The 20,348-nt window shown below is 44.0% G+C and overlaps 1 protein-coding gene across 1 annotated transcript; it reads right to left on the minus strand.

Moving 5' to 3' along the window:
• Positions 1-3,785: 3,785 nt before the first annotated feature.
• LOC115130843 (SAM and SH3 domain-containing protein 3-like) lies at positions 3,786-18,782 on the minus strand. The gene is made up of 8 exons (XM_029662361.2): positions 18,624-18,782; positions 15,409-15,498; positions 13,440-13,574; positions 11,012-11,150; positions 10,592-10,749; positions 5,335-5,553; positions 4,919-5,063; positions 3,786-4,125 (listed from the first exon to the last, which is right to left on the minus strand). Exons 1-8 carry the CDS (start codon positions 18,690-18,692, stop codon positions 3,881-3,883), a joined length of 1,200 nt encoding a protein of 399 aa, XP_029518221.1. The 5' UTR covers positions 18,693-18,782; the 3' UTR covers positions 3,786-3,880.
• Between the last annotated feature and the right edge of the window lie 1,566 nt (positions 18,783-20,348).

Here is a 20,348-nt window from a genome sequence, read left to right on the forward strand (position 1 = left end):
ACCCATGACGCTCTAACCAACATTCCTCCACACTACCTCCCTCCCTACTACTACATCCCTCCAACCTTCCTCCCTGACCCTCCACACTACCTCCAACCTACATCCCTCCTACCTCCCTCCCTACTACATCCCTCCAACCTTCCTCCTGACCCTGACCCTCCCCACTACCTCCAACCTACATCCCTCCTACCTCCCTCCCTACTACATCCCTCCAACCTTCCTCCCTGACCCTCCCCACTACCTCCAACCTACATCCCTCCAACCTTCCTCCCTGACCCTCCACACTACCTCCAACCTACATCCCTCCTACCTCCCTCCCTACTACATCCCTCCTACCTTCCTCCCTGACCCTCCACACTACCTTCCTCCCTGACCCTCCACACTACCTCCAACCTACATCCCTCCTACCTCTTTCCCTACTACATCCCTCCAACCTTCCTCCCTGACCCTCCCCACTACCTCCAACCTACATCCCTCCTACCTCCCTCCCTACTACATCCCTCCAACCTTCCTCCCTGACCCTCCCCACCACCTCCAACCCTCCTACCTCTTTCCCTACTACATCCCTCCTACCTCCCTCCCTACTACATCCCTCCTACCTCTTTCCCTACTACATCCCTCCGACCCTACCCACTACCTCCAACCTACATCCCTCCTACCTCTTTCCCTACTACATCCCTCCGACCCTCCCCACTACCTCCAACCTACATCCCTCCAACCTTCCTCCCTGACCCTCCACACTACCTCCAACCTACATCCCTCCTACCTCCCTCCCTACTACATCCCTCCTACCTTCCTCCCTGACCCTCCACACTACCTTCCTCCCTGACCCTCCACACTACCTCCAACCTACATCCCTCCTACCTCTTTCCCTACTACATCCCTCCAACCTTCCTCCCTGACCCTCCCCACTACCTCCAACCTACATCCCTCCTACCTCCCTCCCTACTACATCCCTCCAACCTTCCTCCCTGACCCTCCCCACTACCTCCAACCTACATCCCTCCTACCTCTTTCCCTACTACATCCCTCCTACCTCCCTCCCTACTACATCCCTCCTACCTCTTTCCCTACTACATCCCTCCGACCCTACCCACTACCTCCAACCTACATCCCTCCTACCTCTTTCCCTACTACATCCCTCCGATCCCTTCCTGACCCTCCCCACTACCTCCAACCTACATCCCTCCAACCTTCCTCCCTGACCCTCCACACTACCTCCAACCTACATCCCTCCTACCTCCCTCCCTACTACATCCCCTCCTACCTTCCTCCCTGACCCTCCACACTACCTTCCTCCCTGATCCCTCCACCACTACCTCCAACCTACATCCCTCCAACCTTCCTCCCTGACCCTCCCCACTACCTCCAACCTACATCCCTCCTACCTCCCCTCCCTACTACATCCCTCCAACCTTCCTCCCTGACCCTCCCCACTACCTCCAACCTACATCCCTCCTACCTCTTTCCCTACTACATCCCTCCTACCTCCCTCCCTACTACATCCCTCCTACCTCTTTCCCTACTACATCCCTCCGACCCTACCCACTACCTCCAACCTACATCCCTCCTACCTCTTTCCCTACTACATCCCTCCGACCCTCCCCCCACTACCTCCAACCTACATCCCTCCTACCTCCCTCCCTACTACATCCCTCCTACCTTCCTCCCTGACCCTCCACACTACCTTCCTCCCTGACCCTCCACACTACCTCCAACCTACATCCCTCCTACCTCTTTCCCTACTACATCCCTCCTACCTCCCTCCCTACTACATCCCTCCTACCTCTTTCCCTACTACATCCCTCCGACCCTACCCACTACCTCCAACCTACATCCCTCCTACCTCTTTCCCTACTACATCCCTCCGACCCTCCCCACTACCTCCAACCTACATCCCTCCAACCTTCCTCCCTGACCCTCCACACTACCTCCAACCTACATCCCTCCTACCTCCCTCCCTACTACATCCCTCCTACCTTCCTCCCTGACCCTCCACACTACCTTCCTCCCTGACCCTCCACACTACCTCCAACCTACATCCCTTCTACCTCTTTCCCTACTACATCCCTCCAACCTTCCTCCCTGACCCTCCCCACTACCTCCAACCTACATCCCTCCTACCTCCCTCCCTACTACATCCCTCCAACCTTCCTCCCTGACCCTCCCCACTACCTCCAACCTACATCCCTCCTACCTCTTTCCCTACTACATCCCTCCTACCTCCCTCCCTACTACATCCCTCCTACCTCTTTCCCTACTACATCCCTCCGACCCTACCCACTACCTCCAACCTACATCCCTCCTACCTCTTTCCCTACTACATCCCTCCGACCCTCCCCACTACCTCCAACCTACATCCCTCCAACCTTCCTCCCTGACCCTCCACACTACCTCCAACCTACATCCCTCCTACCTCCCTCCCTACTACATCCCTCCTACCTTCCTCCCTGACCCTCCACACTACCTTCCTCCCTGACCCTCCACACTACCTCCAACCTACATCCCTCCTACCTCACTCCCTACTACTACATCCCTCCAACCTTCCTCCCTGACCCTCCCCACTACATCCCTCCAACCTTCCTCCCTGACCCTCCCCACTACCTCCCAGTGAACCTTGTCTTTACTGGACTCAACCCATTGACCTGACACTAAGCTCTGCCCACTAAGCTTTTATCCAACTCCGGACTATTTTCGAAGGTTGTCAAAGAAGATCTGCTCACAATCAATTATTTGAATCGTCTTCACTGGTCAAAAAATTTGAGCACAATCAGAACGTGGATAAAATCAGGACACATGTTGGCACCAGGTATAAACGGCACTATTAACAGTGCTCTCTGTGTGCAGTGGTAGGGTTCTGTCCTATAGTGTCTCTTGTGTAATGCCCAGGTTAATTGACTATAAACTGTTTCATTTCAAATTGAATACAGAAAAGTCTACCTAACAACTATGACAGACAATACAGATGTTAACACAAGATTTTTAACTAGGCAAGTCAATTAAGAACAAATTCTTATTTACAATGATGACCTACGCTGGGCCAGTTGTGCGCCGCCCTATGGGACTCCCAATCATGGCTGGTTGTGATACAGCCTGGATTCGAACCAGGGTGTCTGTAGTGACGCCTCTAGCACTGAGATGTGGTGTCTTAGACCGCTTTGCCACTCGGTAGCCCTTTAGCTTTGGTGGTGTCAAATGTGTAAAAGTCCACATATTCATGGTTTTATTTCAGTTTATTTCCCAAATAACGGATGAAAAAACATGAATGCAAAAAAACATTACACATCAACACAATTAAAATGTTAAAAATGAACAGAGCTTGACAGAATAAAGGATTTTTTAAAAAGTTACAGAAAATGTATATTTCCTACCTATCCGTTGATGGGAACATGAAATACGTGACCATATCAGGTCAGAAACACATTGAAGAATATTACAATTTGTATGTCCTCACTAAGGTCTTTAATATCCATGTCAGAACTAATAGTAGCCTGGAAAGATGACAAGAAGGCTCTGAGTTGATACAAAATCCACTCAGGCCTGCTCAAATGACATGGTATCAGTGAAAAGGATGACACTTGCGCAATCAATTCATATTTACAGTTTGACCACACCAAGCTTTCAAAAGTCTTGTATTCTTCCAAAACATTTCCAATAGTTACTGGTGAAGCTCCGGCTGCTGCCTTGTGACCTTTGTTTTAAAAGTGTGCAGGCCACAAATGAAAAGACACTCCCTCTCAATATACATGGCTTAATCCTGACTATCACTCTATCCTGATAGTTTGAATCAATCAACCAATTGTCGTTGGCTTTTGATAAAATGTCCATCAGTACAGTCAACCAACCAAGGCTCATCAATTCCAGAGCCTCTCTTCAGTATTCAGGTGACCACCACGTCCACTGTAAGCTCCTGCAGTTGCTCCTCAACAGAACTCAGCTGACCCTCTTCAACCTGGTGCTGCTCTGGCTCCCGGTTAGACTTCTGCTCTGTACCTGGCTCTCCCTCTGGTTCATGGCGCCCGTTCTCCAGGTTTTCTGTGCTCTCGAAACAGCCCGAGTCCCTGGGTACATCACCCTTCTCCTCAACACTACTTACCTCCTCCTCTGGCTCAGACTCATCATCCGCTGAGGGACAAAGACAGACAACCATCACCTCAAGTGTTGGTGCAAATGCTGGTGTTGGTACAAATTATTTCAGTATGTGCCTCTAACGTTTTGACTTGACTTTTAAATTGCCTTTAAAAGTCAAGTGCAGAGCGGTCAGTGCAGTGTGGTTCGTTTGAATCCTGGCCATAGTGTATGTAATTAGAACAGGGAAGCATGTCGGAGCTGCTAGCCCCTCAGGCTAAGGGCCAACCGAGTGGTTATGTTCCAAGCAGAGGAAACAGCTAGAGAAAGGTGTTTAAATGAGGGCTAATGATCTGGCTGGAGGAAAGAGAGCTTCCATATCAAAAGTGTTTCTGAGGGCCAAATGGGGTTTCCTACAGGCTAATGAGCACAACGAGAAAATGTGAGCGGAATGTTGTACCATTACTGTACAATGAGCCTCATAATATTAAGCTAATTAGCGAACAGTTTTCCCAGAAAGGAGAGAAAGCTGGTGATAGCACTGTACAGAGAAAAGAGTACACTTCTAGGCCTTGCTGAACATGTCCTGCATTACATTACATCTTGAAGTACCACATAAGAGGCTATGAGGGAGGCTCCCAAGTAGAAGGTAAAATTGACTGTATATACAAATAAATATATACAATTTGCTGATTGATTTCAAGTACATTATTGCATCGACTAGCTGCAGTAAATAATGGTATCTGTGTGTGGTGGGCCTCCTGTAGGTGTGTTTATGTGTGATCATAATGTGATCATTGGCCTCCTATAGTGCGAGTACGTTGTTATATGGAATGGATAGTGGACCTACATTCACGCAGCAGCTCAGTAGCAGTCAGGATCTTTGTACGTTGTTCAGCATCTGTGATGTTGAGCTCATTGAGGTGGGACTCCTTCAGTCCGCTAAAGTCCTCCAGGCTCTGGAAGCCATGCATAGACAGCAAAGAGCCCAGCTCCTGAACGACAGGAAGAAGCATCACATTAGCATTAGCATTACACAAAATCCAAAAAGAAAGGTTAATTGACAGGGAATTATGAGTGCTTCGAATTAATTGCAATTATATGAGATACGTGGTCAGGTATTTATCCAATTTCACTAAGGTCTTTATACAGCTCTCAGTGTTTAAACTCTTCCCAACTCAACTGATCCAAATTAGTAATGATTGCGTTCTCTAAGCCACCTGTCTATTTTTAATCTCTGAGATTAAGAGGATATGATTGTCTTACGATGAGACCGATCCTCTCCAGAACTTCCTCCAGGGTCTGGGGCTTGTCTTTGGCCATGGAGCGGCGGTTCTTGCCGGAGCACCTCTTCCTCATGGGTGGTGTGGTCTCGTCCGGTAGGATGTTGACGTAGATGAACTTAAAGGTGCCCACCTTGTTGTTGAGCTTCCCCGTCCATGTGCCCACCGGGTCTTTCTCAATTATCTGGATGATGTCACCTTTCTGCAGGAGAAACAGTGAATGATGACTACCTCCATCCAAACACGATCTGCAGTTACATAAACAGTGAATGATGACTACCTCCATCCAAACACGATCTGCAGTTACATAAACAGTGAATGATGACTACCTCCATCCAAACACGATCTGCAGTTACATAAACAGTGAATGATGACTACCTCCATCCAAACACGATCTGCAGTTACATAAACAGTGAATGATGACTACCTCCATCCAAACACGATCTGCAGTTACATAAACAGTGAATGATGACTACCTCCATCCAAACACGATCTGCAGTTACATAAACAGTGAATGATGACTACCTCCATCCAAACACGATCTGCAGTTACATAAACAGTGAATGATTACCTCCATCCAAACACGATCTGCAGTTACATAAACAGTGAATGATGACTACCTCCATCCAAACAGGATCTGCAGTTACATAAACAGTGAATGATGACTACCTCCATCCAAACACGATCTGCAGTTACATAAACAGTGAATGATGACTACCTCCATCCAAACACGATCTGCAGTTACATAAACAGTGAATGATGACTACCTCCATCCAAACACGATCTGCAATTACATAAACAGTGAATGATGACTACCTCCATCCAAACACGATCTGCAGTTACATAAACAGTGAATGATGACTACCTCCATCCAAACACGATCTGCATTCCAGTTACATAAACAGTGAATGATGACTACCTCCATCCAAACATGATCTGGCACGACTCCAACACCATCATTAAGTTCGCAGACGACACAACAATGGTAGGCCTGATCACCGACAACGACGAGACAGCCTATAGGGAGGAGGTCAGAGACCTGGCCGGGTGGTGCCAGAATAACAACCTATCCCTCAACGTAACCAAGACTAAGGAGATGATTGTGGACTGGAGGACCGAGCACGCCCCCATTCTCATCGACAGGGCTGTAGTGGAGCAGGTTGAGAACTTCAAGTTCCTTGGTGTCCACATCAATAACAAACTAGAATGGTCCAGACACACCAAGACAGTCGTGGAGAGGGACAAAGCCTATTCCCCCTCAGGAAACTAAAAGGATTTGGCATGGATCCTCAAAAGGCTCTACAGCTGCAACATCGAGAGCTGGTTGCATCACGGCCTCTGACCGCAAAGCCCTACAGAGGGTAGTGCGTACGAGGTCCAGTACATCACAGGGGCTAAGCTGCCTGCCATCCAGGACCTCAACACCAGGTGGTGTCAGAGGAAGGCCCTAAAAATTGTCAACGACCCCAGCCACCCCAGTCATAGACTTTTCTCTCTACTACTTGATGGCAAGCGGTACCAGAGAGCCAAGTCTAGGACAAAAAGGCTTCTCAACAGTTTTTACCCCCAAGCCAGAAGACTCCTGAACAGGTAATCAAATGGCTATTTGCGTTATGTGCCTCCCAACCCCTCTTTTTACGCTGCTGCTACTCTCTGTTTTTCATATATGCACAGTCACTTTAACTATACATACTACCTCAATTGGACCGACCAACCAGTGCTCCCGCACATTGGCTAACCGGGCTATCTGCATAGTGTCCCACCCACCAACACCCTCTTTTAAGCTACTGCTACTCTGTTCATCATACAGTGCCTTGCGAAATTATTCGGCCCCCTTGAACTTTGCGACCTCTTGCCACATTTCAGGCTTCAAACATTAAGATATAAAACTGTATTTTTTTTGTGAAGAATCAACAAGTGGGACACAATCATGAAGTGGAACGACATTTATTGGATATTTCAAACTTTTTTAACAAATCAAAAACTGAAAAATTGGGCGTGCAAAATTATTCAGCCCCCTTAAGTTAATACTTTGTAGCGCCACCTTTTGCTGCGATTGCAGCTGTAAGTCGCTTGGGGTATGTCTCTATCAGTTTTGCACATCGAGAGACTGAAATTTTTTCCCATTCCTCCTTGCAAAACAGCTCGAGCTCAGTGAGGTTGGATGGAGAGCATTTGTGAACAGCAGTTTTCAGTTCTTTCCACAGATTCTCGATTGGATTCAGGTCTGGACTTTGACTTGGCCATTCTAACACCTGGATATGTTTATTTTTGAACCATTCCATTGTAGATTTTGCTTTATGTTTTGGATCATTGTCTTGTTGGAAGACAAATCTCCGTCCCAGTCTCAGGTCCAGTCTCAGTCCCAGTTGCAGACTCCACCTGGTTTTCTTCCAGAATGGTCCTGTATTTGGCTCCATCCATCTTCCCATCAATTTGAACCATCTTCCCTGTCCCTGCTGAAGAAAAGCAGGCCCAAACTATGATGCTGCCACCACCATGTTTGACGGTGGGGATGGTGTGTTCAGGGTGATGAGCTGTGTTGCTTTTACACCAAACATAACGTTTTGCATTGTTGCCAAAAAGTTCAATTTTGGTTTCATCTGACCAGAGCACCTTCTTCCACATGTTTGGTGTGTCTCCCAGGTGGCTTGTGGCAAACTTTAAATGACACTTTTTATGGATATCTTTAAGAAATGGCTTTCTTCTTGCGACTGTTCCATAAAGGCCAGATTTGTGCAATATACGACTGATTGTTGTCCTATGGACAGAGTCTCCCACCTCAGCTGTAGATCTCTGCAGTTCATCCAGAGTGATCATGGGCCTCTTGGCTGCATCTCTGATCAGTCTTCTCCTTGTATGAGCTGAAAGTTTAGAGGGACGGCCAGGTCTTGGTAGATTTGCAGGGGTCTGATACTCCTTCCATTTCAATATTATCGCTTGCACAGTGCTCCTTGGGATGTTTAAAGCTTGGGAAATCTGTTTGTATCCAAATCCGGCTTTAAACTTCTTCACAACAGTATCTCGGACCTGCCTGGTGTGTTCCTTGTTCTTCATGATGCTCTCTGCGCTTTTAACGGACCTCTGAGACTATCACAGTGCAGGTGCATTTATACGGAGACTTGATTACACACAGGTGGATTGTATTTATCATCATTAGTCATTTAGGTCAACATTGGATCATTCAGAGATCCTCACTGAACTTCTGGAGAGAGTTTGCTGCACTGAAAGTAAAGGGGCTGAATAATTTTGCACGCCCAATTTTTCCGTTTTTGATTTGTTAAAAAAGTTTGAAATATCCAATAAATGTCGTTCCACTTCATGATTGTGTCCCACTTGTTGTTGATTCTTCACAAAAAAATACAGTTTTATATCTTTATGTTTGAAGCCTGAAATGTGGCAAAAGGTCGCAAAGTTCAAGGGGGCCGAATACTTTCGCAAGGCACTGTATATACATAGTCACTTTAACCATAACTACATGTACATACTACCTCAACCAGCCTGACTAACCGGTGTCTGTATGTAGCCTCGCTACTTTTACAGCCTGTTGTTTTATTTCTTTACCTACCTATTGTTCACCTAATACCTTTTTTGCACTATTGGTTAGAGCCTGTAAGTAAGCATTTCACTGTAAGGTCTACACTTGTTGTATTCAGCGACCATGACAAATAAACTTTGATTTGATTTGAGTTACATGCTATAAGATCACATACATTTGTGGTATATGTCACTCTATACTTCACTGAGCTACTCTAATACTACTGTAATTGTACCCTACAAAGGGCAATGTCATTGGGATATTTTTTAGACCAGAGGAAAGAGTGCCTCCTACTGACCCTCCAACACCACTTCCAGCTGCATCTGGTCTCCCATCCAGGGACTGACCAGGACCAACCCTGCTTAGCTTCAGAAGCAAGCCAGCAGTGGGATGCAGGGTGGTATGCTGCTGGCAATACTACAGTAATTGTACACTTCACTGAGCTACTTTAATTTTATACTTCACTGAGCTACTATAATACTACTGTAATTGTATTCTTCACTGAGCTACTGTAATTATGTGATATGTCTAATCTGATCAGCGCTCAGTAATATTGGCTCCTGCAGAGAGTCAGCCATGGATAATGATTAAGGAACCATTATTTTATTTCACAATCTGTTAACAAGTTCCCTAGGGAGGGTCTTACTTGGTAGTCTGCCTGAACCAGTATAAATGCTGAGTGTACCTTCAGTCTGGTTAAACCAGTATAAATGCTGAGTGTACCTTCAGTCTGGTTAAACTAGTATAAATGCTGAGTGTACCTTCAGTCTGGTTAAACTAGTATAAATGCTGAGTGTACCTTCAGTCTGGTTAAACTAGTATAAATGCTGAGTGTACCTTCAGTCTGGTTAAACTAGTATAAATGCTGAGTGTACCTTCAGTCTGTTTAAACTAGTATAAATGCTGAGTGTACCTTCAGTCTGGTTAAACTAGTATAAATGCTGAGTGTACCTTCAGTCTGGTTAAACCAGTATAAATGCTGAGTGTACCTTCAGTCTGGTTAAACTAGTATAAATGCTGAGTGTACCTTCAGTCTGGTTAAACCAGTATCAATGCTGAGTGTACCTTCAGTCTGGTTAAACTAGTATAAATGCTGAGTGTACCTTCAGTCTGGTTAAACTAGTATAAATGCTGAGTGTACCTTCAGTCTGGTTAAACTAGTATAAATGCTGAGTGTACCTTCAGTCTGGTTAAACTAGTATAAATGCTGAGTGTACCTTCAGTCTGGTTAAACTAGTATAAATGCTGAGTGTACCTTCAGTCTGGTTAAACTAGTATAAATGCTGAGTGTACCTTCAGTCTGGTTAAACTAGTATAAATGCTGAGTGTACCTTCAGTCTGTTTAAACTAGTATAAATGCTGAGTGTACCTTCAGTCTGGTTAAACTAGTATAAATGCTGAGTGTACCTTCAGTCTGATTAAACTAGTATAAATGCTGAGTGTACCTTCAGTCTGGTTAAACCAGTATAAATGCTGAGTGTACCTTCAGTCTGGTTAAACCAGTATAAATGCTGAGTGTACCTTCAGTCTGGTTAAACCAGTATAAATGCTGAGTGTACCTTCAGTCTGGTTAAACTAGTATAAATGCTGAGTGTACCTTCAGTCTGGTTAAACTAGTATAAATGCTGAGTGTACCTTCAGTCTGGTTAAACTAGTATAAATGCTGAGTGTACCTTCAGTCTGGTTAAACCAGGCTACTTACTTGGAGCTTGAGGGACTCAATGTCGTAGGGGCTGGGGATGAAGTCTGTGTGGACGCGGGCACGACCACAGAAGGGGCCTGTGTAGGGAGGACTGGACTCCTCCAGCCTCATGCTGTCTCTCTGGCTGTAGCCACTGTCTAGGCTCTGGCGGTCCCCACCTGCAGCACACATAGACAGACAATCGCAGGCATTGTCAGCTTATCTAACAGCCTTATAGTCCCATGAAGGGTTTCCCTGAAAATAAGAAGCTGAACTATACTCAAAACCTTTAGCCATACCATTCCAATACTGCCCAGCAACCCTGGACATGTCTATGATTAAAATTCATATCTACTATGGGCTTCTGATTTGAATGTAGTGGGGGTTAGCTTTATGTACTTGACTTGTTAGACAGGTTCAGTAAAATATATTTTTGTTTACACCCAGAGAGCTGGCGAGCGAGGGGGCTGTAGATGGTGTCCTCTGAGCCTGTGGAGCACACGGAGGTCCTATTGCCTGCTGTCAGGTCTGGCATCCAGTCTGTGGTGGGGGACGGGGAGCCCTCCTCGCCACTTTCCCCCTGTACATAGAGGATATTGATTAGTGTTCAACAACAGACAGTGCATTCAGGTCAACATTTGCCCTAACCACAGACATACTGTATATTCATTATACAATATACATATATTTTGTTATATATATATAAATATACATATATACATATGGCCATAAAATTAGGCTGTAGTACATATACAGACAGCTTGACAACTGAGGGCCTTACATCAGAAAAGTCTCCAAAGTAGACTGTGCTGTAGTGTGGCCTCATATGGTAGAACATCTTGAAGCTGTGAAAGTCTGAACCTTTTTGGGTGCTGTTTGAATGTGACCACTAGGGGGAGACATTGTCAACCTTTTGAAAATGTTCAGGAAAAGAGGTAGTGGCACATATACCGTGCGAAGTCAAAAGTTTAGCCAAGTACATTTAAACTCAGTTTTTCACAATTCCTGTCATTTAATCCTATTAAAAATGTCCTGTCTTAGGTCAGTTAGGATCACCACTTTATTTTAAGAATGTGAAATGTCAGAATAACAGTAGAGAATGGTTTTTCAGCTTCTATTTCTTTCATCACATTCCCAGTGGGTCAGAAGTTTACATACACTCAATTAGTATTTGGTAGCATTGCCTTTAAATTGTTTAACTTGGGTCAAATGTTTTGGGTAGCCTTCCACAAGCTTCCTACAATAAGTTGGGTGAATTTTGGTCCATTCCTGGTGTATCTGAGTCAGGTTTGTAGACCTCCTTGCTCGCACACTCTTTTTCAGTTCTGCCCACACATTTTCTATGGGGTTGAGGCTTTGTGATGGCCACTCCAATACCTTGACTTTGTTGTCCTTAAGCCGTTTTGCCACAACTTAGGAAGTATGCTTGGGGTCATTGTCCATTTGGAAGACCCATTTGCGACCAAGCTATAACTTCCTGACTGATGTCTTGAGATGTTGCTTCAATATATCCATATTTTTCCTTCCTCATGATGCCATATATTTGTGAAGTGCACCAGTCACTCCTGCAGCAAAGCATCCTCACTACATGATGCTCCCCCCCCCCCCCCCCCCGTGCTTCACAGTTGGGATGGTGTTCTTTTGCTTGCAAGCCTCCCCCTTTTGCCTCCAAACATAATGATGGTCATTATGGTCAAACAGTTCTATTTTGGTTTAATTAGAGGACCAGAGGACATTTCTCCAAAAAGTAAGATCTTTGTCCCCATGTGTAGATGCAAACCGTAGTCTGGCTTTTTTTATGGCGGTTTTGGAACTGTGGCTTCTTCCTTGCTGAGCAGCCTTTCATGTTATGTCGATATAGGACTCGTTTTACTGTGGATATAGATACACTGAGTTTGAAGGTAGTCCTTGAAATACATCCACAGGTACACCTCCAATTGACTCAAATTATGTCAATTAGCCTATCAGAAGCTTCTAAAGCCATGACATCATTTTCTGGAATTTTCCAAGCTGTTTAAAGGCACAATCAACTTAGTGTATGTAAACTTCTGACCCAATGGAATTGTGATACAGTGAATTATAAGTAAAATAATCTGTCTGTAAAAAATTGCTGGAAAAATTACTTGTGTCATGCACAAAGTAGATGACCTAACCGATTTGCCAAAACTATAGTATGTTAACAAGACATTTGTGGAGTGGTTGAAAAATGAGTTTTAATGACTCCAACCTAAGTGTATGTAAACTTCCAACTTCAACTGTGTGTGTGTATATATATATATATATATATACACACACAGTAAAACCCCAAACAGCATTGTTTGCTGTTTGGGGTTTTATGCTGGGTTTCTGTATAGCTCTTTGTGACATCGGCTGATGTTAAAAGGGCTTTATAAATCAATTTGATTGAAAATGGATTGATATGTAGATATATCCATGATCACTCAAATGAAGTGTCTGTCATTTTCAGGGTTAAACTGAATATCTATGCCTAAAATTGTGTTTTTTTATTTCACACATTTAAAACTATATTTGAATATAAATTAGTTGTGCAATCATACATTATGTACATATTTACAATATAATTGTCATTTTTGTAGACAACAGTCAGTTATGATGATTTTTTTGGTAAGAAGACCTACCCACGATGTTAGGGTTGTGACTAGATTACTTTTCATAACAGGTGACCATTTTAGCTCACCCTAACCCTTTTCCTAACCTTAACCCAATTCTTGTAAACTACCACTTTAATTCTCCTAACCTGTTATGAAAAAGTAACTTCCGGTCATCGCTGTAGTCCACCTACCTGATGTTAGCTTTGGAACCAAACCAGATGTACTACATTACCCATAATACATCACCCTACACTTACCCCCTCTGCCAGAGCCTTCTGTACCCTCTTGGAGGTTTTACGGGTCATGGTGCGTGAGATGACGTTACGCCACGACTTCTTCCCCTGCTTACTGCCACTCTTCACTGTCTCCTCCTCAGACACATCCTCCGGCACCTAGAGGGTTACTTTTGGTTACCATTTCAACATCTATTTAAGTGAATTTTTGTAAGGTGGGGGTGATGTGCACTGCTGTTATCTGTGTAGGATCACAAGAATTGTGAATTCTCAGACACAAATTAAGTGCACAGGGTCACCTAACCTAACTGTTTTTATTCACTAAAATTAAAGTTATCACAGTAACTTGGGTGGGGATGTGCTCTAGTGGTTCACACGCAATAGCGATTCTCACACACACACACACACACACACACACACACACACACACACACACACACACACACACACACACACACACTGCAATGTGTGACGTGAATCGGTGATTGGGACACTGTCGGTGAAAATGCTTCCAGTAAAGCTTGACTGTGATGAAAGCTTGTGTGTGTCACTGGCAGCAGGCCAGAACATTTTGACCTGAAGGCGCTTTCTTGGTGAGAGAACAGAGCAGAGTAGAACAGAACAGAGCAGAGTAAAACAGAGCAGAGTAAAACAGAGCAGAGTAAAACAGAACAGAGCAGAGTAGAACAGAACAGAGCAGAGTAGAACAGAACAGAGCAGAGTAGAACAGAACAGAACAGAGCAGAACAGAACAGAACAGAACAGAACAGAGCAGAGTAGAACAGAACAGAGCAGAACAGAGCAGAGTAGAACAGAGCAGAGTAGAACAGAGGAGAGCAAAACAGAGTAGAACAGAACAGAGCAGAACAGTGTAGAACAGAGCAGAACATAACATAACAGAGCATGGTACAGTCAGCACCACAGAGAGTTATACTAATTCCTCCTCACAGGGCTACAATCAGACAGTACGGCTGTGTAGTTAACATGGAAGCCTTCAGCCCCAACTTCAGCATAACAGACCACATGTGCTGTAAACAAATACTACAGATTTCTCACATACATAGAGCAAATAGAGACATACTCTCTCACGCTGGCATGCATTTGTACACACACACGAGCACATGCACACAAACACATACCGTACACACACTATACATGCTTGTGCACAGAAAGACAGGACTGGAACAAAATAATCCCTAAACAAAATCATAGGAGCAGCACGTGGGTCGATAGCTCATAATTAAACCATGTCCCTCACAGTTAATGGAACCGATAGGTTCTGGAGATGTCATTAGCTGGAGTGAATGGATCCCACTGTGAAGAACCAGACTGTCTGGAGATGTCATTAGCTGGTTTATTTCAGTCCCGTGAATCAGCTGGAAAACTCCTTCTTAAGTCTTCTAACTTCCAGTCATACGGTTTGTAAAACTACAGTAGCAAAATAACAGTGCTGTCTATTTCAGTTTGATGTTATTGTCATCAATGTGAAAGTGAGGAAGTACAGAACTTGGCTATTGGTTGTTTGACAGGTCTTTGTTTTGGGCAATTTTGGGAAGCATAAACTGCAAACTTCCTTCATGGTTAAAGATTCAAACACTTTCGTGAGTTTGCCCTTTGTGTTCATTAAATAGACAGTGTGCGGTGAATGTGGGTATGGATGAAAGCAGTATGTCCCCCGTCGAGGAACAACCACTTTTAGAATTTCAGTAAACAGAGAGACTGAAACAAACTATGTATTTCCATAATCAATGGTTGGTATCAAACTGTTACATGATGGAACTGTGATGTGTTTGGCTGCTAATGGAAGACAACAGAGGCTTTTGTTTGTAACAGAGGTAGTTTGGTGAACCATGCTCGTGTGATGAATAACCTTGTCTGAGCCCTGAAGAATTGCATTAGCTTCCCAAGGTCATGCCTAGGCTTTAGCTCCGCGCACTGACACAGCGTAGTGGTGACCCGAATTCAAAACCAGTCAGTCACACTGTAAACTTACTGTGTAGTCCAAATTGAACTCCTTGTCCAGCACTACAGGGGACTTGGGCTTCATGAAGTCCTTGAAGCTGCTGGACCTCTGCAGGGTGAGCTGTGGAGACAGAGAGAAATACACAGAGGACTCATGTAGAGGAGACCCAGAGAAATACACAGAGGACTCATGTAGAGGAGACCCAGAGAAATACACAGAGGACTCATGTAGAGGAGACCCAGAGAAATACACAGAGGACTCATGTAGAGGAATACACAGAGGACCAGAGAAATACACAGAAGACTCATGTAGAGGAGACCAGAGAAATACACAGAGGACTCATGTAGAAGAGACCAGAGAAATACACAGAGGACTCATGTAGAAGAGACCAGAGAAATACACAGAAGACTCATGTAGAGGAGACCCAGAGAAATACACAGAAGACTCATGTAGAGGAGACCAGAGAAATACACAGAAGACTCATGTAGAGGAGAGCCAGAGAAATACACAGAGAGCCAGAGAAATACACAGAGGACTCATGTAGAGGAGACCAGAGAAATACACAGAGGACTCATGTAGAGGAGACCCAGAGAAATACACAGAGGACTCATGTAGAGGAGACCCAGAGAAATACACAGAGGACTCATGTAGAGGAGACCATAGAAATACACAGAGGACTCATGTAGAGGACCCCCAGAGAAACACATTTGAGTCATAACAGAAGACCCTCTCAACATACAGGTCACGTCTTAAAGTCTTAAGCCTATAACATTTAATCAAAGATATTTAGGCACCCAGAGAGTTCTTCTAGTAAACTTCACAGAGACAGTTGGGATAAGAGGCAATGAGCCAGGAGAAGATAGAACATCGGCATGATGTCTAAAATACAGAGCCAAAATGTCACTGTGACCTGGGTTACTGTCACCGCTCTCTGGGGGTTTAGGCCTTGTTGCCGTTTAGGCCTGGGTTACTATTTAGGCCTCTTTAGAGGTTTAGGCCTGTGTTACAGTTTAGGCTTCTTTGGGGGTTTAGGCCTGGGTGACTGCTTAGGCTTCTTTGGGGGTTTAGGCCTGGGTGACTGCTTAGGCTTCTTTAGAGGTTTAGGCCTGTGTTACAGTTTAGGCTTCTTTGGGGGTTTAGGCCTGGGTGACTGCTTAGGCTTCTTTAGCGGTTTAGGCCTGTGTTACAGTTTAGGCTTCTTTGGGGGTTTAGGCCTGGGTGACTGCTTAGGCTTCTTTGGGGGTTTAGGCCTGGGTGACTGCTTAGGCCTACTGTTAAAACCACTTACAGTAATGACAATATTTTAAATATTTTACATTTTTGTAGCAACAACACAAACTCTGTATCATCAGGTTTATTAAATGAGAACTTAACAAAAACCTTTCCTCTTATATTATGTAGAGCCTAGATCCAGCTAAATGTATCTGACCATTAGTCCTCAAAACATTTGAAACAGTTGTGTGCAGAGAGAGAGAGAGAGACAGACAAACGTCTAGTCTATTGTTTGCGTCCTGAGATAGCACCTATCACACTGATGTTTCACTATACCTGGTATCATGTCCTTATCTGTAGAGATTCACAGAATACATCACTACATCAGACAGCCTTAGTCATAATGCTAGCTCGGCTGGTCGTAATGGGATATGTAGTTATATATTACGGGATATGTAGAATGACCCACTGCTTACGCATATATAAAGAGCCTAGACACAGATCGATAACATTATGGAATACTGTTCCCAAATGATCAAACAACCGTTATATGGCAAAGATAAAAGCTGAAGTCAGGTATATTGTGTTGAGGCCTAGTCTGTGTTGGAGCCTAGTCTGTGTTGGAGCCTAGTCTGTGTTGGAGCCTAGTATGCTTTTATTTGCTCTATGCCTCTACCTCTAATCTCTCCAATGCATTTCAACAAACCTCTTCTTTTTCCTTGACATCTCTGATTCTACACTTCAGTTATGAATTTAAAATATTCCCAACTGTATACTCCAACTTGGAGTAATGACACATATGATTTGGTCTCAATTTGATACTGTACTTGTTGCTGTCTAACATTTTTCATTGTTGCAGTTCCCTATAGAGATAAGCAGCCATTACTTTCCACATGAGGCCATGGCCTATCTTCACCTCTCCTTCTTGCCCCTAGTTAAAACCCACAGGAAGTGGGTACATGTTGGCCAACTGTTGGCAGCTAATCGCTGTAGATGTCTAGACAGCCTTGGTGGCTGTGAGAAGACTACATACTAATCAAACCACTGAACCAAAGGAGGGGAACAACCACTCAGAGAAGAGAGTTTTAAGTTTAAAATGATAGGCATTAGTATAATCTAATATCCATTAGGTGATCTTGCTGAGGAGCAAATCATTTGCCTTCTCAGGCCTCAAAACACACTGAAGCCCATGTTTCAGGTACATTGACTCTACAGTGTCTCTGTTCCTGAGTCTATACAGTTGACCTTTCTCATCCAGGACTGATTATAGTCGCAAACTATCGCATGTGGTGGTGAGGAGGAGCAATGGCATTAAGGTAATGCGGTGTGTTATAATGAAACCTGGATAGGAGTGTGGAACATGGGTTGCGGATGGAAAACAAGGGCACTGGTTAAGCGTAGGAGGTTAGCTGTTACCCAACCAAGCCAGTAGAGCTTTAGAGCATGAAGCCACAAAACTCTGACTCAAACTGAACTTAGCGTCTATGTCCAAGGCCAACAGCAATGAATCATACAGCAATATTAGAGGAACTAACGTGTTGTGCCGTGAGAAGCATTATTTCATGTTTTTAACCCTGACAACCAAGGCTTCAATCTATTTCAGTTCTACATTTTAGAATGTCTTTTCAGGTCACCACAAAGGTTTCTTCCTCTAAGCCTGTGTAGAACATCCTGTCAGTCTTTGCAGCCCATATAGGCAATAGGCTAAGAGGTGTATCTCAATGTTGGGGTTAGTCCAGTATAATGGGATGAACCAGAGAAAGTAGCACTCTTCTAAATTACTCTCCACGCCGTGTTCATTCATCAGCAAGATAGAGCAACACAAAGTGTCCATCTTGTTCTATCACATATTTTCACACAATGTACTTATTTCACTTGTTCACTTCTCATTTCAACAAATAAATAGGCCTATGCATTTTATGATAGACATCTGAGTCCAAAGCCCTTTTTGCAGTGTGCACACAGCCCTTCTCCTCTTGTCATTGCACTTCGTATCATCATCACTCACAGACAGACAACCCAAACCTCCTCACCTTCTTCTTCTGCACCTTCTCCAGCACCTGCTCCTTCTCTGAGGCGTTGGAAGGTTTTCGCCGTAACATTGTTCCTCTATGGTTCCTCCTGCAATTCTTTGTGGTCAAAAGTGGAGAGACGGGCACCAACGCAGACTTCAGCGGCTCCTATCACTCTGTTGTCACTGCTAGAGGACAAAAACGTAGAGACAAAAAGAGTGACTTCCTGTTTGACAGAGACTGAGAGGAAGTCACATGACCACACAGGAAATGGAGAAGCAGACTTCTGTAGGCACTTTGGTTTGAGTTTGCCAGAGAAACTCAACTTTGCTTGTATTTTTCTTTTCTTTCTTTTTCTTTTCTGAATACCTTTCTGTCCTAGGATTTTTGGTTCTACACCGCTGGTGAAAGAGATGATTCATCTCTAGGTTCACAAAGAGTAATGGTTGATCTAATCTAATTTCTCTAACATAGGGGATACTTAATATAAAACAGAGATTACTATTATTTCAAAAAACATTTTCTTGTAAAGATGCATGTCCCGTCGTGACAAAAATGCAGAACTAGTGATTGCCTTCCTCTCATGCTGGTCTATATTTACAAAACAAGAAAAATATCCCATCTATCAGAGTGGGAGAAATGAATCATCTTCGCATGTTCTGCCAGTCACATTCTGTTAAAAGTCTCCCAAGAACACATCCCTGGGTCACTCCTCTATTCAGTTCGCAGCAGAAGGTGACTGGAACGGGCTGCAAAAAACATCTCCATCAATACCTTCAGAATAAATCATGGACACTCTTACTGACACTCATATCACATGTGTATATACTGTAATTTATACCATCTAATGCACCTTCCCTCTGCCGCTCGGCCATCGCTCATCCATATATTTATATGTACATATTCTCATTCGGTAGTTGTTGGGCAATTGTTAGATTACTTGTTAGATATGTGTGTATTAGGTAGTTGTTGAGAATTGTTAGATTACTTGTTAGATATGTGTGTATTAGGTAGTTGTTGAGAATTGTTAGATTACTTGTTAGATATTACTGCACTGTTGGAACTAGAAGCACAAGCATTTTGCTACACTCCCATGAACATCTGCTAACCTTGTGTATGTGACCAATAAAATCGTATTTTATTTTATTTGATCATCAATTAAATTGTGAGTTTTAATACTTGGTTGCAAATCATTTGCAGTCAATGACTGCCTGAAGTCTGGAACGCATAGACAACACCAGATGCTGTGTTTCTTCCCTGGTGATGCTCTGCCAGGCCTTTACTGCAGCTGTCTTAAGTTCCTACTTGTTCTTGAGGCGTTTTGCCTTCAGCAAGTTAAATGCACACTTAATTGTATTCATGTCAGGTGATTGACTTGGCCATTGCAGAACATTCCACTTCTTTACCTTAAAAAAGTATTGGGTTGCTTTCACAGTATGCATCGGGTCACTGTCCATCTGCACTGTGAAGGGCCGTCCAATGACTTTTGAAGCATTTGGCTGAATCTGAGCAGATAATATAGCCCTAAACACTTCAGAATTGATCCTGCTGCTTTGTCAGCAGTCACAGCATCAATGAATACCAGTTCCATTGGCAGCCATACATGCCCACAACATAACACTACCTCCACCATGCTTCACAGATGATGTGGTATGCTTTAGATCATGAGCAGTTCCTTCCCTTCTCCATACTCTTCTCTTCCCATCATTCTGGTACAAGTTGATCTTTGTCTAATCTGTCCATAGG

The sequence above is a fragment of the Oncorhynchus nerka genome, linkage group LG6 (assembly GCF_034236695.1).
Source record: "Oncorhynchus nerka isolate Pitt River linkage group LG6, Oner_Uvic_2.0, whole genome shotgun sequence".
NCBI lineage: Eukaryota > Metazoa > Chordata > Actinopteri > Salmoniformes > Salmonidae > Oncorhynchus > Oncorhynchus nerka.